Consider the following 23,332-nt stretch of genomic DNA (forward strand, 5'->3'; position numbering starts at 1 on the left):
AATATAACATAAAGGAAAAAGTAAGCACTGAAATCAAAATAAGATCAGTAATATTCCCAACATTATACTAACCTGGATGGTTTTCTGTATGTTATGTATGGTATGTATGTACATATGTATGTTGTATTTGAATGGTATGGTGAGTGAACAAAGGTTTTTAGTTATATTTTTCAGACATTGCTGGGTAGATTGGTAATTTTGTTTTATTTCTCGGTTTGTTCCAGACTTTTATTATATTGTGTTTCGGTGACCATAACGCCATCCATGTCCACAAATCGCGTATGTGTTCCTGCGGCAATAAACCGCTTGGCAGCCTTAATATCCAGTCTTGGAGCCGCCAGAGATGCGTTTATTTCCCTATCGCGGGCAAGCATTTCCTTGGCGCGCCCCAAATCGTGCATCACACCATGCTGAATTGGAAATATATGATGTGTTATATTACAATGTATTATATTATTTTATATTACCTTTGCGACATCCACACCTTGCAGTTTCAGGTGTATCCAAAACAGTGTGCTGGTCAAATATGCCAAGTAACTATCCAGTTTAATTTGGTCGTTGGTGTTCAATGTGCGTCCTGCCTGTATCGCAAGTGCCTTTTGCAGGTCGGCTTCCAGAACTTCAATGCTGCTGTAGAAGTTTTTCAACGTTGCCTGTATATTTTTGTCATCTTGCAGGCTTTTGTCCAGGTAGGAGTCACATGGCAACCCCCTTTCAACAGTGTTTCCTTGAGACATTCTAAAAAATTAATTGAAATCGTGTGCGAATATTTACATCTAGCCTTGAAGTGTGACCGCAGCGTGACCGTGAAAATATACCAAACTGGCGCCAAAAACAGTTCTATAATTTGATCTTATTAAGTCCCGTTTACACTTACAGCGTTCGCATCGGACAACCACTGGATCCTAACGACTTATGATGCGTTTACACTAGTGTCGAATTATGGAGAAGTTCCTTTGTTTTATTTACGTATAGATTTTCTTAACAAAACTAATAGAGGAGCGGGAAATTCGACTACAAAAATGAATATATACTGAGCGTTGTGAGCAAACCAGCCGAGGTATAAACAATTTCTAAGAATAATAAACCACGTAATAATATCCAAGCAAAAATCTGATTGGCAGTAAATATGATATTCTTAGTAATCCATCGTGAGTGTATTTTTGCGAACTCAAACAAATCGCATGCATGAAGACAAAACTTTCCATTGTCGACAAGTAAAATGTAAACAAATCATACGGTTAAATAATTTGATCTTTAGCTTACTACTCAGATTGATCTTTTCACAAACTGTACATTAAATTTCTTACAAAAAAAGATCCAAATATTTTATCTTTCTCTGGCGCCTTAAAAACTAGGTGAAAATGCCATACATCATTTTATTGGTACTTTGAATGCATTAAAATTTTTATTGCCAAGCCTTCTCGTACACAGTACTCATGCATTTAATACTATTTTCACAACGGCTATTATAGTAGCGTATTACTTGAAGATATGGCCCAAAATTGTTGACACGATTGCAATGAAATGACCATATATCTACGCTCCGAATGAGTCTGAACAAGAATATATATACTTAATAGGATCGGAGATGTCTCCTTCTCTGCTTTACAAATAACTCTCTGAAAGTATACATAATGGTTTTCACATTTCGGGGTATTTGGCCAATAATACCACACAATATAATATATCCTTTGTCGTTAGCATTATGATTATGTCTTTTACGACCTTTGATTTTATTATGAATTGTCATTTTATATTTGCAATCACACAAAAACCTAGTAAAAGTTTCCAGGTTGATTTTATTAATAATTATCTTATTAACAATACAGTAATGTCTTAGAGTACTGGGGCGACAATAAACAGATTTTAGATTTTTACGCAAGTTTTAGTCATAGTCCTTGATAGAATACGTCTACTGTTAATATTTGTGTAATTTTTGAAATATCTTGATGATGAATAAATGGGTTGAACAGTGAGTACAATCAACCAAGGATGAACCTTAACTTCAAAGCGTATTAAAATAAATCTAAGAATAAATTGTATTTTGTTGACTATGTTATGACTAAAGATCCCACACGAGCCGATGCGTACCCCGAAATTAAAAAAAAAGAAAGCAGCAACTGCTTGGAAATCGAACTCTATTAATGTTTGCCCCACTAGTACAGTACAGGTTCGCAAACAGCGTGGTTAGATCATGTGCAGCTTCTGATCGTTGAGCTTGAATGCCGCCGCCGCATCGCTGTGGAGGTGAAAAGGCACGATATCCGCTGCCGAGGCCATGTCAAACGATGGTGACATCGAGGTGGCCGTTGCAGTTGCCGGACTATTGCTGCCACTGGTGTTTGCGATGCCCGCCTTTAGCTGCAGGCTGTCCAAGGACATTTGCTGAGATTGGGAATGAGGATGAGGGTGAGGAGTTACGCTCGCAGGGACGGTTGAAAGTTTTCCTGAGTTTGTTGTGATTATTATGTTGCCGGCATGGGAAGCACCACGTCCACGTTTCCGCTTCGGAAGAATTCCCTTGCGCGCCATATAGAACCGAATGGTCGAGACAGGAATATTGAACATATTGCTGACAGTTTGGAATGTCTCGCCCTTCGAAACACATTTGGCCGCTTGTGCTAGAGACGCCTCTGAGCGTCGAACGCGCTTATATGAAGTATATCCGTCGATCGAATTGTGGCTCAGTCCGCCGGAAGTATTGGCCGATGTGTCGAGATCAGTGTCCATGCTGACGGATAGACCGGAGCCGCAGGCCATGCCGGCGACAAAGCTGCTGTCATTGTTTTCATCGTGAGCGGCCACATAGTTGTGGTCGTCCTCAATATTCGAGTCCAAATAGTGCTGGTGCTGCAGCTGCATTTGAATCCTGTTGTAAAAGCGAAAGCTTACTTTAATGGTGGAAAGTTATGGCGGACCCATCAAACAAAATAACAAATAAGAAATGAACCCTTTGATAACAAAGTACAGGTCGACTACAAACCTCGACTGCTGAAGGGCTAGCTGGGTATTCATTTTGTTGTCCTCGAAGTGATCCCCGTAGGCGTTCCAATTGTTGGACACCTCATCGCCGGAGTCATCCTCGGTCGGGGCATTCGAGTGGCTGCCCAGGACAATCGCAGAGGTGGCCTTTAATGACTGCTGCTGCAGTGCATTACTGCCGTTTATATGAGGTCGTTGCTGACGGGCGTCCTGATTTTGGCGCTTCAATACTATCGGTTGTTGTTGCTGCTGCTGGTGCTGCTGGTTAACTGGATACGGTGGAGCGGAGGAGGTGGTTATCGTTGAGGTGGTTGAATTGGTGGCTGCATCATCCGTCTCCGTGCTGTCCACATGCTTAATGCCCCGCGGTGTGGATGCAGTTGGATCCTTGAGCGCGTCGAGACTCGCCTGATGGAGCTGCTTGTAGTTTATCGTCGCCTCGGAACCGTATAGTCCGCGAATCTGTAGTTGTTCGGCACAACGCAGTAACTGACCAAGACCGGCTTGCGTGACATTGACCTCTCCCTTGTACATGAAGTCCACCAGCGCCTGAATCTCCCATAGCTTGATCTCACGGGGTAATATGATGACGGGATGCTTGCAGGGATGCTCCGCCAGTATCGCCTCAAAGTAGGTGGAGCATGCGGCCAGAACCAGGCGATGGCAGTGCACCTGGGTGCCCTCGCAGGCGAGGGTTACGTCCACGAATCTCTGTCCCGCCAAAAGCTGGGGAAACGCGGCCCCAATGCTTCCCAAATGGCTGTTCCAGCGTACACAAAATTCCTGGGTAACGCCGCTCATCGTACTCAAATTAGTTGGCGCCTTTACTGTGCACGTTTGTTCACAAAACTATCTCTCATTTAAAGATCCTTGAGTATCCTGCAGTGAATAATGTACATTGGGTTTTCAAAACGTTTTCCAATGCAATATTTCAATAGGAATAAGAGAATATAAAGTACGGGATTTCCATGATTATATCCTAAGGGATCCTATAGCTGATCAAGAAAAATAAATTTACTTCACAGGATAGAAAACTTTTCATCCTGTCTTTATAAATCACAAAATCGTCCGGTTTTTAAAAATACAATACAATACATCTAATTCTAACGATTCAGTTTTAATTTCCATAAAAAGATCTAAGATATTTCAAAGGAATTCTAGAAAATACCATTCTTTAATAGAATGGTTCTAATATTTAATATTTATATGAAAAGCATAATTCCAAGTTTGGATGAAAGTCGAAATTTTAGAAGATTCTTTATCAAGGTAAAAACTCTTTTTAACCATTTACAAAAACTTGTATTTTAATTTACTGACAATATGATAATATTAACTAAATGTGAGAGAGATTAATTATACAACAGACTTTAAAAGGTACATTCATTTTGTTTAGATATTACGTTTTCAGTATCCCTTCGGTTTATTTACATAAAAGTTACGGTACCTTCAAGTATTAAATGTCAGTGTTTCCTTTTTAGTTGTTTACCACTGTATATACACACAAACACACACCCAAGCGCATACACACAGGTGTATATGCCCATGTACATGCGATTATTATGCGAGTAAATAATATCCTATGTAGAATTTGCAGGAAGCATGCGAATTTTCGCATGCCATGCATTTATCTACCCACATACACACATAAACGTTCGCATAAATACACACATCCACTGGCAATTTGCACAATTGGAAATGCTTTGATTTCTGCTCCTTCTATATTTAGTAATAAGGATGTAAACATTCGGATGTACGCGTTATGTATACATATATTCCTGCGAATACATACCTGTTTGGCCAAGGAATCGGATCGGATTTTGCTACTTTCTTGAGTTTTGTCTTATTCGCTATGTAACACAATGGATATACATAGATGGCGTGAAACGAGAGTTTTATGTTAGGACTGTGGTGTCCTGTGCGCGTGAGCTATGTATCAATGTATCAGCTCCAGAGACTTGTTTAAAAATACACTATTTCCGCATCGAATATGTCACAACACACACAAATCTGTACATTATGGGCATTAACAATGATATCTACTCTAATTCGCCATCGGGTATTGTGTATCCCATTCAAATGCTTACTTTATAAATGTTTATTTTAACCAAAAATGCTGCATGCGCGCGTTTTTATATATTTTTTTTTTCGATGTTTGTCTCGTTTGTTTAGTCTTCACATACTATCAACAAATAAATGCCAATTTCATGTGCCAATTCGGTTTTCTCCTAATACTATCGAGTATTCGCCCTTTCTAACGTTGCTCACGAATTACATGTAAATTATTAAATTAATATTGTCTTTCGCGCTGACAACTTCTGTAGCAATCAATTGTTATTTAAACTACGCGTTAGGCAATAGTTTGTGACATTTGTCACGGACTCAGCATCGCGTTTGTGAGTCAATGCATGTTTCGCACTGCGTTGATGCAAACACTTCATTTGGATATTTAACGGCTAAATGTTGCTATTAATTTGAAATTTCTTTGTATTTATTGGAAATAAATTACAAATATACAATTGGCTGTCCAAATTAAAGAAGCCATCAAATCATTTGTCGATGGTTTTTTATTGTTTTTGATACATTGTTATCATAATTAAAAAACTTGATAAGATATATAAAATTTAAAATATCCTTTATATATATTTTTTACATCATTTTATAAATGCAATCATTCCCTTGGTGTGTCTGGGATATTATACTGTGCAATCGATTGTGCGCAGTGCATAACTACAATGTTCCAAAAATCCCAACTATTCCTCTTTAAATTACACAAAGCGCTAGTTAGTTAAAAAACTTTCAATAACAATGCAGTTCCAATTCTCACGTACTTCATTTAAATGTAAGCAGTCTATTTTCTAAATTTTTTATAAAAATAAAATTTAAAAGCTACTATTGACGTTCTGATTTTAAGATTCAACTAGTGGAAGATTTTAGGATTTCTTGCCAGAATTAATTGTATTTGAGCAACAACGAATGAGCTTTTACGTACCAGAACGCAAGTTTGGAAATAGTGGAAACATTGCTTTTAACCTGCTTTTACTGAACTCGCGCAAATCGTTTGATTTCAAATCATGTTTATTTCTTCGGTTTTATACCATCGTTGAAAGAATATTTTATGTCCAAAATTATGTTTTAATTATTATTACATTATTGGCCCGAAATGATTTTCCAATTTGAAAAGCGCTGATTGTATTTTGGCCATTCAGTAGACTGGTCACATCGTTCGACTGAGGAATTTTATTTTAGTGTGAGTGCTTTTATTTTTATTTGAGGTCTAAAAAAAACTTATGGAAGTTTACCACTGGGCATCCACATATGTGTGGTTATTAAGTGTTTAGCAATGGCATTGTAAATTGTGCACTCATAACGCAGCCGAAACCAACCGAACATCATTGTATTTCGCAGTTTTCTACGTTCTTGGAAGTAAACAAATGTTGATGCCTTCCGAAACTTACATATGTACACTAGTATATAGTATCAATGTCTAATATTAAAAATATTAACAAAAAAAAAACAAAAAAACAGTTATACAGTAAGCTTTGCCCATGATTTAAAGTCGATTTCTCAGCTGCCATGTAAATGTACCGTTATGTGTTGAGTGTTTTACGATCACTGCACGATTGTTCTATGTTTTACGCATTTATTTCTTTCTAATTACAAATCAGAAACGATCTTTAGTGTATTGCAATTACACAGATGTAAATCGCATATTTATTTGACATGATACAATGGATCACAGCCCTGAGCTATCGAAAAGGTTTTATAAAGCACTTACAGCTATACTTACACTTGTTAACAAAATAAAAAAACCACCGAATTTTCAAATAACTTCCCAAAGTTTTATCTTGGCGAGCCAAAAATCTCTTTATTCTATTACTCATACACTGTTCGCCTTAATTTGTTTTTCTAAGCAAATATTCGCTCAGCGGTTATCTTATAATAACCCTAAAGCTGAATCTCATCGACAAATAACAGCCTCATAAGTCTTGCGCCCAGTAAATCTCTATTTATTGGCGAATGCAATAATACTTTTGCACACAGTTGGCTATGCCTGGTTATTTAATCAATTTTATTCACGTACTATATCACTATGGAATCTAAGAGAACCGTATTTTAGGGTACAAATCACAAGATCTGTGTAGGAGGAAGGTTCCAATACTAGAATACTATACGAACAGTCTTCTCAGAACCTTTAAAAATCCAATTTGAACCAGAAATGTATGCCCAATAACCCGATACTACTCAATAATACACTTATTTCCATCTTTTATGACCCTAGCATGCATTTAATTTATTATTATTGTATACGTTTTCCGAAGGTTATCGAGAGATTTCACTTAAAATCTATAAAATCTGATTTCATATTTCTAATATTTCATTAATATCCCATTTCAGGCTATCATCTGTTAAAACTATGATTTGCACGACCAACAAATGTGAACTGTTGACTTAAAAGAACCCGAACCGATTGCTGATTATAAGGAGACGTCTGCGATAGTTTACTTAAAAGAAGTCCGCACATTTACAACAATGCGAAAGAATACTATTTGGAACTATTCTTTCATATTCATATGCTGTGTGCTGAAGAGCATAAGTTCGCAAGATCATGGGACACACACAGTTTCCGTCGTTTCGAATCGATATAACACGCAACATCAGTATAAGCAAAATCCCAATGTGGCCTCACGTCACTCATCCCATGAATCTGGTCACAATTCCCAGCCGGAACATGTGACCCATATCGCGGCATCGCATGCCGGAAGCGGAGGAGAGCACTCCACTCACCTTGAGCAAAATCTGCATAGGAGCTCATACAATCTCCTAAGCGAGGCTATGTCCCAGGCTGTCAGTAATGAATTTAGTAAGTGCCATGTGAACACCATTCTGCTTGTAATCGGATTATATTCTCCTTACCAAAAACAAGTTATTACTAACACATACTAGGCTAATGCATAAGTTTAGGTTTAAATTTAACAATTTACTACACTGAGTCACCTACAAATTGTACTGTTAAATAGTATTTCGATTATTACCAATATGAGCACGATTTTAAACTAAGAATTACATACCCTTGCAGAGGGATTCTTAATTTTAGTTAGATGTATGCAAAGCAGTATTATAAAGTAGATGGATAAAATAGATATAAGCATGTCCGTATGTTTGTCTGTCCGTCCGTTTCTAAGCAAACTAGTATTTCAGTTTTGAAGGCAGACGGATGAAACTTTAACAATAGTCTTCTTTCTATTGCAGGTAGAATATAAGTCCGAACGGCTGGGATCGGACGACTATATCATATAGCTGCCATAGGAACGATCGCACAATTTATAGGACAATCTGGCCAAATTGGTAAAACCTCGCTGTTTTTAAATTTAAATTTTATAGTTGTTAAATTTGATTTCAGTAATCAATTTTTTTTTTAATTTAATGACAAATTGGCATTTCTCTTTTGTTTTTCATAAATATGACGACAATCATTCCAATGATTTCAGTAAAACGTTTTAGTTTTTTTTCAACGGACGTCTATAGCGCAAAAACAGGGGTTTTTACTGTATTTAAATTTAGAAACTATCTTTGAGGATACAAATTTATTTCTTTATGACTGCAAGGGTATGTAAACTTTGGCTTGCCGAGGTTAGCTTCCTTTATTATGGTTTTTCTTTTAAATATACCACTACTAGCTATCATCTGAAGGTCCTATGTTTATAAATGTATGTATTATATTTTCGTTTTTATCTTATTTAAATTAGATAATTTAGTTTTTATTTTTCATATGCTATGATATTTACCCATCGTTTTTTAACAGGTTCCATGGGAAGCGGTTCGGCAGATGGGGCATGTGCTGCAGACGATTTTGACTGCTATAGTGGAAGTGTTCAGGATCGTTTTGGAATGGAGGCTATTGCCAGCTTACATCGGCAACTGGATGATGATGATAATGGAAACATCGATTTGAGCGAATCCGATGACGTATGTTATAATGCCTTTTGTACTTAAAGTACAAAGTATATCAAAATCACGTTTTCATGACTAGAAAGTATAATCACAGTTTGCTTAGTCGACACAAATTATACCCGATTCATTGCTAAAAATAGAAATTTCATTATACAGAACCGGATTAGAGTATTAAAGTTTATATCAAAGTCATTTGACATGCAACTTTTCCAATTGGCTATTACCTTATCCAAATGCTCACTCCTTTTTGGAACATTTGACCTCAAAACAAACATTCATCTTCTTTTGTCTATAGAAGTTCGATTGTCAATCGTTTAATTGTGTTGATTTGATATAAATAATGTTTGATTTAAAAGATTATATTTTTAGGTTAAAAATGTTGTTTAGAATTTTATCAGTTTTTTTTTTAATTTATCAGATGGTTTTGTATGAATATTTTTGTGTATTTTTTTTAATGGGACGACTATGCTAAAGATGCAATAAAAATTATATTTCTAAATATATTGGCCTTAATAATTTATATTATACCTGAAAATATGTACAAAACTCGGCTTGCCGAATAAAGCTTCCTCTCTTGTTACTCAAAGTTTAAAATAGTTTAAAAGGGTTTTTGATCTACTAACATTGATAGTAGTACCGATCACCTAAAAATATTCTTAAAATTAAATCAGTTGTCATCTCAATTATTGTTCCTATCATGCTAGATCTTAAGTTTAAAATATTTTAATCGCGAAATAAGCTTACAGCTTTTGAAATTGCTATATTTTATTAGTTCCCCGACCAATCCCTATTGGTTGCTAACGTAGGTCACCCTTTATTATTTCATTGTTCATCATTAATTTCAAACTATCAACATTTCATAACCTTATTTATTTTCTCATTTTTAAATGTGTTTTTACAGTTTTTACGGGAGGAATTGAAGTACGACTCAGGTTATGAAAAACGGCAGAAAGCATTTCACTTCAATGACGATATGCATATATCGGTCAAAGAACTGTGGGAGGCTTGGCTGAGATCAGAGGTGCATAATTGGACCATCGAACAGACCACAGATTGGTTGGCACAATCTGTTCAGCTGCCCCAATATGTTGATCTGTTTAAATTACATAAGGTTACTGGAGCTGCTTTGCCAAGGTACGCTATAAATCATTTAAGGTTTAAACATTATTAAAATTCAGTTATCTCATCTTTAAAAAGGTGTTCATCATAGCCCATCATTTTTAGGTTTTTATTTTTTAGAAATTAAATGACAGTTTTATAAGCCAAGAAAGGAAGCTAACTTTGGCAAGCCAATGTTCATAAACTATTGCTTGACCTTTAACTATTCTTAGGTTTCTAATTATATTGGATTAAGTTCTAAGATTTTCTAATTCTGTTCTGCGTTTTAGGTTGGCTGTGAACAATCTTCAGTATGTGGGCAATGTACTTGGAATCAAAGACCCTATACATAAGCAAAAAATCTCATTAAAGGCAATGGACGTTGTACTTTTTGGACCACCGAGAGGTAAGCTTTATAGTCTATTAGTTAAATATTTCTGGTTTTAAAATGTATATGTTTTAGAAATGTATCAAAGAGAAAATTAATTATAGTTACAATATATAGAATAAAATCTATCATTTTATAGAAACTGGCACCCGTTGGAAGGACTACATATTGGTTACCTTGTTGCTGAGTGCTATTATTGGATGTTGGTACGCCTACCAGCAAAATAAGAATGCCAAACGCCATCTGCGCCGCATGGCCCAAGATATGGAAGGATTGCAGAGAGCTGAACAAAGTCTACAGGAGATGCAAAAGGTTTGTTTTTAATTTAAGTTCTAAAAAAACGTAAATATCTAATATTTTTCTGAATTTTATAGGAACTAGAACGAGCCAGAATGGAGCAGGAAAATGTGGCAACTGAGAAAATGGATTTGGAGCGGCGTCTTAAAGAAGCCCCCACCCTCAGTTCTTCAAACTCGGATTTGGAAGTGCAGCAGCTTAAAAAGGAGATCGAGATGTTGCGCAATGAATTGTCCCGTGCCGAATTCGAGTTAGTTGACAACTGCTGGGCGCCACCACCTCAGCTTCAATCGTGGCTGCAATACACCTATGAACTAGAGAGTAAGAATCATCAGAAGAAACGCACATCGGCTGAGAAGCAACTTCAGTCGGCCAGAGAGGCTTGTGAGAAATTGCGAAAGAAGCGATCAAGTTTGGTGGGAGCTTTCGTTTCCACCCACGGCAAGAGTATTGATGATGTCGATCGATCCATTGTTGAGGCACGAAATGCCCTTGGAGATGTGACAAATGAGTTGCAAGAACGGCTTCATCGCTGGAAGCAAATCGAGACGTGCCTTGGCTTAAACATTGTTAATAACAATGGTCTGTCCTACTTGGAGAATGTTCTATATGGCCGAAATGGAGGTTTACAAAGTTCCATGGGCGTGAGCTCAACAAAGGGGTCTAGAAGTGCGTATATACTTACAATGATATTATGCATATATTTTGAATAGAATCTCATAAATATTTGTTATCTTCCATTGACAGCACGTATTACCAACAGCACCGAAGACTTGGACGATGAGTCTATACAAGGTAAGCTGAATTTTGAGAACTTTTCGCTGCTTGCCACGGAATAAGGCTTGTGCGCTCAGTCTGTGAGGACAATAAAACCCAGCTCTTCAGTAAAAAGCATACTACTTGACGAACTAAATAAAACATAAAACCGCTTATTGAACCCTGAATGAAATCTGTTTTACATTAAGATGCTGTATTAATGAAGGTCATATAACATTATGTGTGTATGATATTTTAATCTTTATATTTGTAATATATCCATTTTATTTTTGATGTATACACAATGTCATCTACTTAAATATTTGTCTAAAACAACGAATACTATAAAACCAAACAGAGTTTTGTACGTAACAATGAACTTATTAATGGTGGTCCACTTAGTGGCAGATTATTTAAATAAACAAATAAAGTATTGATGGGGCCAGTTATGATTTGGTTATCGAGATTTGGAGACGGGTTGTCCTTTGAGTCGGATTTGGTAAGGTAAATATGAACTTAAAAGGTTTTTACACCGGTTCGTAAAGCCTGGCCTGGCTGTAGGTTTTACATAACAAGCAATAGCAGATCAGCAGGTCTTTCCAAGCTTTCAGATCTCCGTCATCGATAATAATTTGTTCACAGGTGCTAAATGATTGGATGAGTACATACCCCACCCCGTAAAAATTGCTACGCCGGACCTTTCTCTCTTTAATAATACAGGGGAGACATGGAAATCTTTTCGGATTTTTCAATTAAACTTGGTGAGATTCGATTGAAATAAATTAATGTCGGTTTCATTCCGTCAGTCAAGTTTTATTTTCGTTTCGAAATGACGGAGGAGATTATTTCTATCTCTTTTCCACTTATGTTATCTGTTTTATATTTTTTATTTAATTCAGTGTTTTGCTTACTTGAAATCATTATTTAAGATTAAGATTAAATTATTTTCTTTAGTGGTTTTTACATTTCTTATTTTAATATTTAAGTAAATGCTTTCTAAACTATGAAAGTAATGGCAATGGATTGTCAAGAATTTTATTAAAGTTGTGATAACTATTTCCACTTCAAGACATTGTGAAATACGATAATCCCACCGAGAACCACTCAGCGGAATGGTTGGGATTTTTCAAAGATGTGAAACTTTGATTTTTTGATGAGCTTTTTGTCAGAATTTTATATCGATAGCGCAGATTTTATTTTATGATTATAAAACTGACGGCACCTTTATAAATTTCTACACCTTGATCAAAAAAAATTAAAAGCTAAAAGCTTCCAAAAATGATGGAAAGATTGCGAATTTCGATAAGCGTGGAATATTTTCTAGAAGGGTGTAATTGGCGCTGCTACATTTTCTTTTCTTAAGTTAAGTTGTGCCTTGAAATTTATTGGAAAGAATTTTCGGCACATATATTTTTTTAAAAAAATTTAAAATTTTTGTAATTGTTTAACGAGGCGTCTCTTTCCATAAAGGGTATTTTTGCGTAACGAAAATTAGAAGATGCGATAATACCGCGTTCGCGCTACTGCAGTTCAACAAGTGCGTGAATACCCCAACCATTCACACTTTGTTTGTTTTGGTCACACTTGCTTGTTTAAGAAACGAAGTTGGCGTTTTGTTTTCATTCATGAATTTACCCAAAAGTTAGACATATCTCAGTCAGGGCATAGCTACCGACAGCTCTATGACTATCATTTGTTTGAGCAAGTTATAATAAAGCCGAAATTTTCATTTGCGGTTGATTCTAAGACTTAAAACCGGACTAAAAAGCGTTTCCAGCATTGACCAGATTGCTTTTGAAGCCAAGGCATCCGGCGTTCATCGTTATGGTATGTATTTCATGCGCGTTCCTAACAGAAAGTACGCAAATATAGGCGATTCCATGGTGCCCTCAGGATATACAACAACTGGAGGTACTGTGCAAGCAACTCTACGAAGCCACAGACATTAGCATTCGTGCGGAGGCGGAAAAGGCACTGGTGACATTCGTAAACAGCCAGGATGCGCTGCCCAAGTGTCAGTTGCTATTGGACAGAGCCGACTCCAGCTACGCCCAGCTGCTGGCCGCCTCCACGCTGACCAAACTAATCCAGGGACTCAGTCTCGAGCAGCGCATCGACATACGCAGCTATGCCCTCAACTACCTGGCTACGCGATTCAACCTGCAGCACTTTGTTATCCAGGCACTGGTTACTTTACTGGCCAAGATCACCAAATTCGGCTGGTTCGACACGTACAAGGGGGAGCTGGTCTTTCAGAACCTCTTGGAGGATGTGAAAAAGTTCTTGCAGGTAGGCTCTTATCTTATAGTTGCTTCTATTCATCCATCATTAATCATCCTGTCAACTCGTTTTAGGGCTCCACTGAGCACTGCACCATCGGCGTGCAAATTCTTTCGCAGCTGGTTTGCGAAATGAACTCCATTGTGGAGCTGGACGTCCACTTGTCGTTTTCGAAGAATCGAAAAATAGCCACTTCCTTTCGGGACCAGCAGCTCTATGAGGTCTTTTTGCTATCCTGCTCACTGTTGATCACGGCCCGCGACAATAGCAAAACCATTAACTTCATGGACGAATCGCAGCAAGCGTGAGTTAATTAAGCCCATGTTTTATTTCATAACTTTAGTTTTTAAGAGTTACTACTTTGCCTTCCATAATCTGCATAACAATGTATAATCTTAGCTATAGAACCCTTGCTATAAATGTAATTATAATAGATTGTAAGTTAACTATGATCTTATTTGAATTCCTAGTTCTCAAGAATAATTAGTTTGACATTATAAAGTATATGTATATATAGCTCTAATCTCTCCTAATCTTTCAAATATAAATTTAATTATAATATATTGTGCGTTTGACATTATAAGTATATGTATGTGTGTTTAGCTCTTACCTTTCATAATATGCATACAAATGTATAATCTTATCTTTAGGACTATTGCTTTTAATATAATGAAGTTATTAATTGTAAATATTTTGTTTTACCCCACAGGCTAATATCACACGTGTTGCGTTTAACGAAAAATTGTCTAAGCTTTGACTTCATAGGCAGTTCTACAGATGAATCCGCAGACGATATGAACAATGTACAGGTATGTACGCAAATGCAACTAATTCATTTCGATTTACTATTAAATTGACCTTATACGTAGATACCCACAGCTTGGCGCCCTGCATTCTTAGATTCGAACACACTTAAACTTTTTTTTGATTTATACCAAATTTTGCCCAATGGTTTAGCTAGCTACTCCATATCCTGCCTGGTACAAATGACATCTGTGCGTCGCTCTCTTTTTAGTAATTCAGAGAGAACGAAATTCCTTACACATTTGGTCGAAGGAGTGCGTGATATTTTGAACTCCCTGCACGTAAGTATATGAGAAATGATTCACAAGATACATTTCGTCAAGGATTTTGTTTCAGGGCTTGAGTGATCCAGATAACTACCATGAATTCTGCCGCTTGTTAGCTCGCCTTAAGTCCAATTACCAGTTAGGCGAACTAATAGCGGTCCCATGTTATCCCCAAGCCATTGAACTGATAGCAAAGTTTACTGTGCAGTCCCTGCATGTATGTATGACTTAGATCTTGGGATGCTGGTAATAATACTAATAGCTATTCCTTACACTTAGATGTGGCTTTTTGCACCGAATAGTGTACATTATTTACTCACATTATGGCAACGTATGGTTGCCTCTGTACCATATGTAAAGTCCCCGGATCCGCATTTGCTAGGCACATACACCCCGGAGGTTATCAAGGCGTACATTGACTCGCGCCTGGATGCGGTACCCGTAATTGTCCGAGACAATTTGGAGGACCCACTGGACGATCTCTGTATGGTGCAGCAGCAACTGGAGCAATTGTCTGTTATAGAAAGGTGCGAGTATAACAAGACTTGTAGTCTTCTTGTTCAGCATTTTGACCAGAAGGCCCATGAGTACGAGAATCTTTTGCAGTCGCCCAACGCCAATCCCATAGACATCACCATACACGAGCTACAGCTCACGTGGTTGGTGTACATAATCGGGTCGGCCATAGTGGGTCGTCTTTCGGTAACGACAAGCGATGAGCATGACACCATGGACGCGGAGCTCGTGATAAGAGTCCTCCAGCTGATGAGCCTTACGGATGCTCGTTTGCCACAGGCTGGCTGCGAGAAGCTGGAGCTTGCGATACTTAGTTTTCTGGACCAAGTCCGAAAAATGCACAGCAGTGAGCAGGCTCAAAAGGCAAATGTATACAAGAGACTTAATGAGGTGTTTGGACTGAGTGACGAGCAAATGCTTTTAAGTTTTATAAACCGTAAAATGTAAGTTTGCTTTTTTTGAGTTAACTTGTCACTGATCTTAATCATAATATCCATACTTTCAGTATTACAAACCTTAAGTTTTGGGGACGCTCTGAGCCGATTATCACCAAAACCCTTATGCTACTTTCCGATCTCTCGGTGCACTTTAACTCTGTGCGCAAACTTGCACGTCTCGAGGAAGTTCAATTCATGCTTACACATCACACTAGCGAGCATTTCCCATTCCTAGGAACCAATTCTACATTGAGTGAAATGAGATGTCGCACCATGTTTTACACTTCTTTGGGGCGCTTATTGATGTTCGACTTGGGCGAAGATGAAGAGAGATTTTATAAATTTTTGGAACCTTTAACAAGTAACAAAAAATTATATAAATTTTATATATAATATATGAGGGTTCATGTCATAACGTCCAGTGTCAACGCTTGAGGTCACAATGCCACTTTTTGAGTGGGCGTTATGAAACTTTCAAAAGTGTTATGCAGCCATATATATGCACCCAATTTATTATGACTTAATAATAATACCCCTTCTATTTTCTATTTAGATCAATTTGAGTCCCTTGGTTCCGTGCTGATGGACACCAATATATTTCCTAACGATGAGGCTAAAAAGGCCACCATTGGCTTGGCTCGTGACCTTCGTGGCTTAGCTCTGCCGCTCAATGCTCGCATTCAATACACCATGCTCTTTGAATGGCTGTGCGTATAGATGTTGCCTTTTATTGTGTGCTGTAATAATGGTTTGATTGTTATTTTCAGTTACTATGCGGACTACCTGCCCATACTGCTGCGCGCAATGGAGCTATGGGCTCACGATCCTGCCGTCACGACACCAGTTCTTAAACTATTTGCCGAGCTGGTGCATTGCCGCACTCAAAGACTCGCTGGCAATGTGTCCAGCCCCATGGGCATTCTCCTATTCCGCGAGGCTTCAAAACTTATTTGTATATACGGCAATCGCATTCTGCATCAGGATGTACCGCGCGACCGACTGTACCCAATGAGACTTAAAGGAATTGCCATATGCTTTTTAATCTTAAAAAACTCACTCGGTGGAAATTATGTAAATTGCGGTGTGTTCAAACTGTACGGCGATGATACATTGGACAATGTACTGAATGTTATCGCAAAGCTAATACTCTCGATACAACAGAGCGATCTACTAGTGAGTAAATCTACTATAAAAGGTATAACTACTTTTAAAACTATTTGCTTACTTACAGGAATATCCAAAACTATCGACGGCCTATTACAACTTACTAAATTGCCTTTCACAAGATCATGTTTCTTATTTGGCTGCTTTGGAACCTGCTGCATTCGTATACATTTTAAAAAGTCTAACTAAGGGACTTGCGGCATTAGGTGTGTTCAAAATATTAGAATAAGATAATGGCGTCTGTAACCAAATTGTATTTTTAGACTCAGCCATTTACATTAGTTGCTGCACAATTTTGGACAGTATTGTTTCCTACATCTTTAAGCAGCTTCAGATGAAAGGTAAATCAGAAAGTACATTAAATTATAAGCATACCACTAATTCTGAAATTCTCTTTAGTTTCCACATTTCCAAACAAAAAGCTTCGTAGCTTAAACCAGGAAAATGCCCAATTTTTAAAGGTATCTATATACATTTTTATAATTTATAAGTTATACATATGTATTTATTTTTCTTAGGTTGTTGAAATTAATTCCGAGTTGCTTCAGAGTATGATGTCCTCGTTGTTGAACAACGTTTTGGCTGAGGATTGTCGAAACCAGTGGTCAATGTCACGACCACTGCTTGTTCTTATTTTACTCTACGAGGACTATTATCGGTACGATGATTTAGTTAATTCCTTAAAATTCAGTCGGTTTACAACAAATCTATTTAACAGCTCCCTAAAAGATAGAATCATCTGCGGGCAACCGATGGAGAAACAACAGACGATGTCTCAATGGTTTGATGACCTTATGGTTGGCATTGAGCGAAACGTTTCCAGTAAAAACAAGGAAAAGTGAGTTTGGTTTTAGTTTACTATCGCAACAATCGGTGTTACTAGCAATATTAATGAGATATTTCTTTTATATTTATAGGTTCACCCAAAATTTGTCAACATTTCGACGCGATATGGTTAACTTGCCCAAATCAAATGCAAATTTAACAGGTGTGTAATCTTACATGCTATTTGATTTGATCCGCTTTTAAACCTTACTTTGCCAACTCCAACTTATTTGTAAGTCACATAGGCGGTGGTGATCATTTTGCGACAAACGCACCTTCAACGGCGGATCAAAATTCAAACTCTGAGAACCAGTCCATGGTTCGGGTATGTGAAGCTATATTCATGTCTTAATTCAACACTGGTTTTCAGAATTAAATGAAGGAAAATCTTAAGACACGAAATTATGATTTTTTTTGGTGCAATTGGACTTCTTGAATATCATATATTATTTTTATACCCGTTACTCATAGAGTAGGCAGATTCTAGAGATTCTTGCGCACAGCAAGTTTATTTCAGCGGAGTGCCACGCTTGGCGCCCCACATTTTTGAAGAATTTGTTTCAGTGTTAATTGAAGTTGATTTTATTGATCAATACCTATCTAAATCGTGCCAATCGCATTGATTTTTTAAAAGTTATGAGTAATTAAGTTAAACAGGTTTTGGCATGGTCAGTAGTACCGATACCGTCCGCTAGGTGCCGTGGCGCTGGTATCGAAATTTTATTTTATTTGAAATTTGAAATAGAGTAACGGGTATATGATAGTCGAGTCTCTCGACTATATAATTTCTTCTTGTTTTGTAGGGTAACGCTTTTTATCGCTTTTTCCCTGTTTTCGTTTATATTCCACATTTTATTTCGAGTTCAAACATATATTATAGAATCTCGAAATAAAAATTTTAACTGGGGGGGTGCAAACATTTGTATGTTTTTTCTTATTAAGAGAATCATATTTTTGTTTCTGGAGTAATTCCTTCTCTCAATTTTGTCAACTTTTGTGATGTACGTGAAATAACCTCGAGTTCTGAATGTTAATTTTGAACTTTTGGCCAGCGTTTTCGTGTGATCGACCAATGTGCGACGTTGGATTCAAACCATGTGAGCCTGAGTCCTCGCCATATTAGAGCTAATGGAGAACTTGAGGACGAATGGTGGTTTTTCGAGTAATTTGGAGGAGCGGATTGACAATGGATGCAGAATGATATAAATAGAATGGCTAGACTTAAGACTAGCTATAAGGACTTGGAGTAGTAAACAGTAGAAACTGAAGTACTGTGCGTTCTTAATGGACAAATGGGGAAGTCACTTATAAAGCAGACTATTCAGACATTTTTAAAGTTATGTTTTTGTAGATCTAATATTTTTTTAAAATTTTTAATAACCTGCAAATGAACACGATGACGATTCAGGTACGCCCAAATATTATGGCGAAGTCAATCTTTATTATGGAGGTTATAAAAAGTTGTATTTGGATCCCATGGTTCTGTTTCTAGGGGGAATTAATTACTCGTTTTGTTTGTTGGCATATATCATTCCAGAATATAAAACAGCCAGTAGCCAAGATTGAACGCAAGGAAACTGATCGGAAATATCATGCGGGAGTACTTGTCAATGATATTGACATCCTTGATCTTCGGTATAGTGGCTTTAATAGCAGAGGCACCCCTTTTGAGTGCATGCAACATACGTGGGCGGGCGGAGATACCTGTAAAACCATATATTATATTATCATCTTATAATAGTAAGATATATTATTACCCCTCTGTGCTCGACGCCTCAGCTGGCTGTGTCCGGTGCCATAATTACGTGTTATTCGAAAACTTGGCGGAAACTTGCCCAAGTTCATGGTTTCGGTGCCTATGGAGTCGAGGGTGGCGTTGTAGGTACCCCTTCGTAGAGAGGGTATAGGACTCATACGAACATCCTGCAGTTCGATAATGTCCTCTGTCGTTGAACACGTTTCGGATCTTTCGCTCTTTCCTGAGGACAACAGAGGTTAAAGGTTATTGTAAGATGATCTAATCCTAACTAACTACTAAACTCACCGATTTTCCCTGGACAACAATCTTTGACCTTCTTTATTTTCTTTTTAGCTCTTTTGCCCCAGTAAGTATAGTTAACGGCAGCGTATTCAAGAAGGGCTGCAAATACAAAAACGAAGCACATGACCAGATAAATGTCGATTGCCTTTACATACGATATACGAGGCAGTGAGCTGCGAACACCCGTGCTAATTGTGGTCATGGTGAGGACCGTGGTGATCCCCAAAGCAACTCGGGCGCTCGTCGCCTCGTGGTTTATCCAAAACGATACCCACGACAGCATTACTATCAGAATGCTGGGCAGGTAGGTCTGGAAAACAAAATATCCGATATTTCGTTGCAATTTAAACGAGAGCGAGAGTCGCTGATAAACTCCGGTGGCCAGGCGCTCCTTGCGATCGTTGGTTTCATATCCAATGATGGTGAACTGGGGCAGTTCCGCATCCTCCACTCCGCGGACTGGGGTTGGCTTCCAGTACATGACCACATCGCTAACCGTATATCCATCTGCAATAGTAATTAGTAATTTAAAATACAGTGATAAGTGGAACAACGTGCTTAAAACTAGGATTAAAAAGCTTTTTGTATTCAGCCATAGGATACTCTGGTATGTTAACTATTTAAGTATTATAAACAAAATCTATATATACATTGAAAGATATCTTGGGCTATCTCGAACTTCAGGTCTTGAGATCTCTATCAGTATCTCCAGATTAAAGAAACATGTTATATTCATTCATAGGATACTATGGTGTGTTACCTATATAAGAATTACAAACAAAATCTATATATCTAATGAAAGATATCTTTGGGTTACCCCAACATTAGATCCTTAGATCCCGAGACCTTTATCTTTATAACTAGAACTAGAGTATGCTAGAGTTTACTTACAGCTCTCTATTTCCACAGTGCAGTTCTGGGAGTCCAGTGGATAGTAGTGGAGGTCCATCATGCACGCGAGGGTCGTGGTGAATCGCATGCCATATGTGACAGCTCCATCGCCGCCCAGGCGAACCAGTTTATTTCTCTCGGTGACATCGTGCAGAAAGCTAGGCGAATGAGTTGAAGATTTAGTTGTAATATAGCTGTTCTCAGTGGTACCTGTTTTTATCATTAGCGAAAAACGTGTCTGGTACCCATATCTTTTCAGCAAAGTCTCCTGATAGTGTTAGCACATCACTAATGCCGTCGTCATCATCGCCATCATAATATTGTCCGAAGATATTAAATGCCAAACGCTCATCGCGCCAGTACTGATTTAAATACATTGTTATCGTATAATCCTAGTGGTTAAATGGGATAATATTAATTCAAGTAAGCTTCCCTTCATTATAAATATGTGTGAACTTACCATGTTAACTTCTGATATGGCATCAAAGCTGGCTATGGTCAAATCCATACCGACATGCAGAGGCTCTCCGCCAAAATTAGGCCTGAGTCGAATATCGTAGCCTTGTAGTATGTTTGATATTGTTTGCGTAACGTTCTCAAGGCGGCCGGCAAGCACATCTTTTCGAATACATCTGAAAGTAGGAACCGCAGTTCAGTAATTATACGATACTATGCACTTTTACGTTATAATAGTCTACTATTTTAGATTTTTTGAAATTACTGGATATTATCCTGTATTTATTTTCACTTAGGATAAATGGTATAGTGGTAGTTAAGATGAAGGTTGTATGTTTTTTATTCGGACATTAGAATGGTCTATACTATTTTAGTTTTTAAAATTTCTGGATATTATCTTGTATTTCTTTTCACACAGGAATTAAAGTCTTGATTCTGTCCGTAAAAGTGCAGGAAAAACTTAAATAAACACCCTATTGGAACAACATTTGTTCCTTAATTTTTCTGTAAGTGTACTTTTTAATCACCTACCGAATCAATTGTAGCTGGGCGCCCAGTAGGAAGAAGAACAGACTACAGGTTACTCCGACGCGCGTAAAACATGTCATATTGACAGCTTTTGCTTGTGTCGTTGTTGGGTCTCAACTTTTTGGAATCGATTGCGCTGTCATTTCCAGCTTTTCTTCTATCATCGCGGCAGCAAATTCAAATGCATCTGTCTTTTTTACCCTGGCATGTTTTGAGGAGCTGTGGATAGCAACAGAAAATACCAATTTCAGTGATAACATGGCTCAATCATTTTCAGGAAATACATTCTAAAACAGTATTAAGTTTCAACAGCGATTTCTTTAGATCTTGGTAGTTAAGTCTTATTATTGTGGAAATGTTAAACATTTTAAAACCTCGAATTTTCTAGCATTTCCCATGAAATGGGAGACCACATGTAAACAAAATAAAAATGCTGTATGCACACTGTATTCTTATTGAGGACACTCTCCTTAAAACCATTGTATTATGTAATGTGTCGGAAATAATCATGGTGTTGAAAATAATTGGTCAATTATAATGTCATTAAATTAATTGTTCACTTTAAAACACCTCAACAAAAGGTGGCAACGCCAAGCGCGTGTCCTTGTTTTTATTCTATGCATGATTAGTATACCCCGATTTTGTTCTCATTTTTTATCCAGCACATATTTGGAGGTCTCGCTACCCGAATTAACTTTAAAGCATCAAGTAGTTATTACTTGATTTTTTCTTTAATAAAATAAAGCCGAAAATAGGATTTTTATGTTGACTAGCACATTGAAAAAAGCCGAATCAGGTGGACGAAAGCACAATTAAATAGACGTTGATATTTAAGCACGTTACAATCGAATGCAGGCCATTCAAATCGGCAGCAATCGCAGCACTACTTATGCATTTGGGGCAGCAGTTCCAGTTTGTCTTGCCTTTTCATCCATATCAATATCACCACCACTAGCCAATAAAAGGGGAATTTGGAATCGCACACTCAGCTTTATGCATTGGCAAACTTTATCACTGTAGTGCCCTTTACCCTGCCCGCTGGCACCTTTTTGTTTGCCGTCCCTGTCCAGTCAGTATTTTGTATATTTGTATTTTGTATTTTGGTCCTGTTTAACGCGTAGCCCCGAACTGCTGCGTGCGAGCACCCACAGTATCTATATCTATCTAATGAATAATTGCTTATAGAGATGCTTGTGCAGAAGCTTCTCGGGTGAGTTCATTTCGCTCGGCTTGACCTGCATTGCGCATCCCTATTATCCAAGTTTGTTCGCTTTATCAAATACATACATAGGCCTGTGCTTTCCAAGAATGTCCTTTTTTATGCCTTTATGTTTGGCAATGAGACTGTGCTTTTCGAAAGCGACATCCTGCGGTCATTGGGCTAAGCTATCAAAAAGCTTTACAGATTTTTTTTAAATTTCTGAACTCTTTACCAAAGTAAATATGAATAAATTTGAATATCGATTTTTAGATTCAAGTATTGAATGTTAAGAAGTTGCGAAGTTAGAGATTTTTTAATGCTAAGGCATTTGAAGCAAATACATATAAACACTGAGATTCTAAAAATGCTGTCTGCATTGTGTTAAAGTAATTCTGAAAATTGTATTCCTATGATTAAATATATTGGAACCACTTACCACTAAGATCT

General features: G+C 37.5%; 5 protein-coding genes across 14 annotated transcripts; 2 read left to right on the top strand and 3 right to left on the bottom strand.

The window, feature by feature from the left end:
* Nucleotides 1–185: 185 nt before the first annotated feature.
* Rrp47 (Ribosomal RNA processing 47) lies at nucleotides 186–800 on the bottom strand. Its single transcript, XM_017086727.4, has 2 exons — nucleotides 468–800; nucleotides 186–410 (listed from the first exon to the last, which is right to left on the bottom strand). The coding sequence occupies exons 1-2, from the start codon at nucleotides 735–737 to the stop codon at nucleotides 204–206; spliced, it is 477 nt and encodes a 158-aa protein (XP_016942216.2). The 5' UTR covers nucleotides 738–800; the 3' UTR covers nucleotides 186–203.
* A 982-nt stretch (nucleotides 801–1,782) lies between these two features.
* Nucleotides 1,783–5,320, bottom strand: LOC108019206 (protein tramtrack, beta isoform). Its single transcript, XM_017086999.4, has 3 exons — nucleotides 4,775–5,320; nucleotides 2,987–3,864; nucleotides 1,783–2,872 (listed from the first exon to the last, which is right to left on the bottom strand). Exons 2-3 carry the CDS (start codon nucleotides 3,784–3,786, stop codon nucleotides 2,191–2,193), a joined length of 1,482 nt encoding a protein of 493 aa, XP_016942488.2. The 5' UTR covers nucleotides 3,787–3,864; nucleotides 4,775–5,320; the 3' UTR covers nucleotides 1,783–2,190.
* Nucleotides 5,321–6,083: 763 nt separating this feature from the next.
* On the top strand, nucleotides 6,084–11,911 carry Stim (stromal interaction molecule). 3 transcript variants are annotated; one of them, XM_017086977.4, is made up of 8 exons: nucleotides 6,090–6,232; nucleotides 7,381–7,846; nucleotides 8,789–8,952; nucleotides 9,839–10,071; nucleotides 10,326–10,441; nucleotides 10,563–10,735; nucleotides 10,798–11,389; nucleotides 11,468–11,911. In XM_017086977.4, exons 2-8 carry the CDS (start codon nucleotides 7,516–7,518, stop codon nucleotides 11,557–11,559), a joined length of 1,701 nt encoding a protein of 566 aa, XP_016942466.1. In that variant the 5' UTR covers nucleotides 6,090–6,232; nucleotides 7,381–7,515; the 3' UTR covers nucleotides 11,560–11,911. The 3 variants fall into 3 exon arrangements, with proteins under 3 accessions (XP_016942470.1, XP_016942466.1, XP_016942468.1); XM_017086979.4 differs by lacking the exon at nucleotides 6,090–6,232 and adding an exon at nucleotides 6,264–6,408; XM_017086981.4 differs by lacking the exons at nucleotides 8,789–8,952; nucleotides 9,839–10,071; nucleotides 10,326–10,441; ... (1 more) ...; nucleotides 10,798–11,389; nucleotides 11,468–11,911 and adding an exon at nucleotides 8,236–8,283 and having other exon boundaries at nucleotides 6,084–6,232.
* Nucleotides 11,912–13,055: 1,144 nt separating this feature from the next.
* Nucleotides 13,056–19,997, top strand: Ranbp16 (Ran-binding protein 16). 5 transcript variants are annotated; one of them, XR_011604560.1, is made up of 18 exons: nucleotides 13,056–13,303; nucleotides 13,370–13,765; nucleotides 13,831–14,060; nucleotides 14,466–14,565; nucleotides 14,626–14,841; nucleotides 14,897–15,043; nucleotides 15,106–15,785; nucleotides 15,848–16,140; nucleotides 16,333–16,486; nucleotides 16,547–16,952; nucleotides 17,011–17,149; nucleotides 17,207–17,284; nucleotides 17,343–17,404; nucleotides 17,462–17,601; nucleotides 17,662–17,781; nucleotides 17,861–17,931; nucleotides 18,006–18,093; nucleotides 18,821–18,839. XR_011604560.1 is itself a non-coding variant. In XM_017086942.4 (18 exons), exons 1-18 carry the CDS (start codon nucleotides 13,301–13,303, stop codon nucleotides 18,932–18,934), a joined length of 3,429 nt encoding a protein of 1,142 aa, XP_016942431.2. In that variant the 5' UTR covers nucleotides 13,056–13,300; the 3' UTR covers nucleotides 18,935–19,036. The 5 variants fall into 5 exon arrangements, 4 of the variants coding, with proteins under 4 accessions (XP_016942431.2, XP_036676281.2, XP_036676280.2 ...); XM_017086942.4 differs by having other exon boundaries at nucleotides 18,014–18,093; nucleotides 18,821–19,036; XM_036820386.3 differs by lacking the exons at nucleotides 18,006–18,093; nucleotides 18,821–18,839 and adding an exon at nucleotides 19,861–19,997.
* Lcch3 (Ligand-gated chloride channel homolog 3) lies at nucleotides 19,172–22,868 on the bottom strand. 4 transcript variants are annotated; one of them, XM_065867649.2, is made up of 8 exons: nucleotides 22,730–22,868; nucleotides 21,688–21,903; nucleotides 21,161–21,332; nucleotides 20,911–21,092; nucleotides 20,701–20,858; nucleotides 19,813–20,316; nucleotides 19,526–19,747; nucleotides 19,172–19,472 (listed from the first exon to the last, which is right to left on the bottom strand). In XM_065867649.2, exons 2-8 carry the CDS (start codon nucleotides 21,762–21,764, stop codon nucleotides 19,297–19,299), a joined length of 1,491 nt encoding a protein of 496 aa, XP_065723721.1. In that variant the 5' UTR covers nucleotides 21,765–21,903; nucleotides 22,730–22,868; the 3' UTR covers nucleotides 19,172–19,296. The 4 variants fall into 4 exon arrangements, with proteins under 4 accessions (XP_065723721.1, XP_070853313.1, XP_070853314.1 ...); XM_070997212.1 differs by having other exon boundaries at nucleotides 22,608–22,843; XM_070997213.1 differs by having other exon boundaries at nucleotides 22,715–22,839.
* Between the last annotated feature and the right edge of the window lie 464 nt (nucleotides 22,869–23,332).

The sequence above is a fragment of the Drosophila suzukii genome, chromosome X, assembly GCF_043229965.1.
Source record: "Drosophila suzukii chromosome X, CBGP_Dsuzu_IsoJpt1.0, whole genome shotgun sequence".
In the NCBI taxonomy this organism is placed as follows: domain Eukaryota; kingdom Metazoa; phylum Arthropoda; class Insecta; order Diptera; family Drosophilidae; genus Drosophila; species Drosophila suzukii.

What these genes read in the sequence shown, in the direction of transcription:
- Rrp47 (XM_017086727.4), bottom strand. Translation starts at nt 737, where the DNA reads ATGTCTCAAGGAAACACTGTTGAAAGGGGGTTGCCATGTGACTCCTAC. An exon ending in AAGGTGTGGATGTCGCAAAG is followed by an intron (nt 411 to 467) that starts GTAATATAAAAT and finishes TTTCCAATTCAG; the next exon opens with CATGGTGTGATGCACGATTT.
- LOC108019206 (XM_017086999.4), bottom strand. Translation starts at nt 3,786, where the DNA reads ATGAGCGGCGTTACCCAGGAATTTTGTGTACGCTGGAACAGCCATTTG. An exon ending in CTAGCCCTTCAGCAGTCGAG is followed by an intron (nt 2,873 to 2,986) that starts GTTTGTAGTCGA and finishes CTTTTACAACAG; the next exon opens with GATTCAAATGCAGCTGCAGC.
- Stim (XM_017086977.4), top strand. Translation starts at nt 7,516, where the DNA reads ATGCGAAAGAATACTATTTGGAACTATTCTTTCATATTCATATGCTGT. An exon ending in ATTTGAGCGAATCCGATGAC is followed by an intron (nt 8,953 to 9,838) that starts GTATGTTATAAT and finishes GTGTTTTTACAG; the next exon opens with TTTTTACGGGAGGAATTGAA. An exon ending in GTCTACAGGAGATGCAAAAG is followed by an intron (nt 10,736 to 10,797) that starts GTTTGTTTTTAA and finishes TGAATTTTATAG; the next exon opens with GAACTAGAACGAGCCAGAAT.
- Ranbp16 (XM_017086942.4), top strand. An exon ending in ATATTTTGAACTCCCTGCAC is followed by an intron (nt 14,842 to 14,896) that starts GTAAGTATATGA and finishes ATTTTGTTTCAG; the next exon opens with GGCTTGAGTGATCCAGATAA. An exon ending in AAAATGCCCAATTTTTAAAG is followed by an intron (nt 17,405 to 17,461) that starts GTATCTATATAC and finishes TATTTTTCTTAG; the next exon opens with GTTGTTGAAATTAATTCCGA.
- Lcch3 (XM_065867649.2), bottom strand. Translation starts at nt 21,764, where the DNA reads ATGACATGTTTTACGCGCGTCGGAGTAACCTGTAGTCTGTTCTTCTTC. An exon ending in TTGTTGTCCAGGGAAAATCG is followed by an intron (nt 19,748 to 19,812) that starts GTGAGTTTAGTA and finishes TGTTGTCCTCAG; the next exon opens with GAAAGAGCGAAAGATCCGAA. An exon ending in GAGGCGTCGAGCACAGAGGG is followed by an intron (nt 19,473 to 19,525) that starts GTAATAATATAT and finishes ATGGTTTTACAG; the next exon opens with GTATCTCCGCCCGCCCACGT.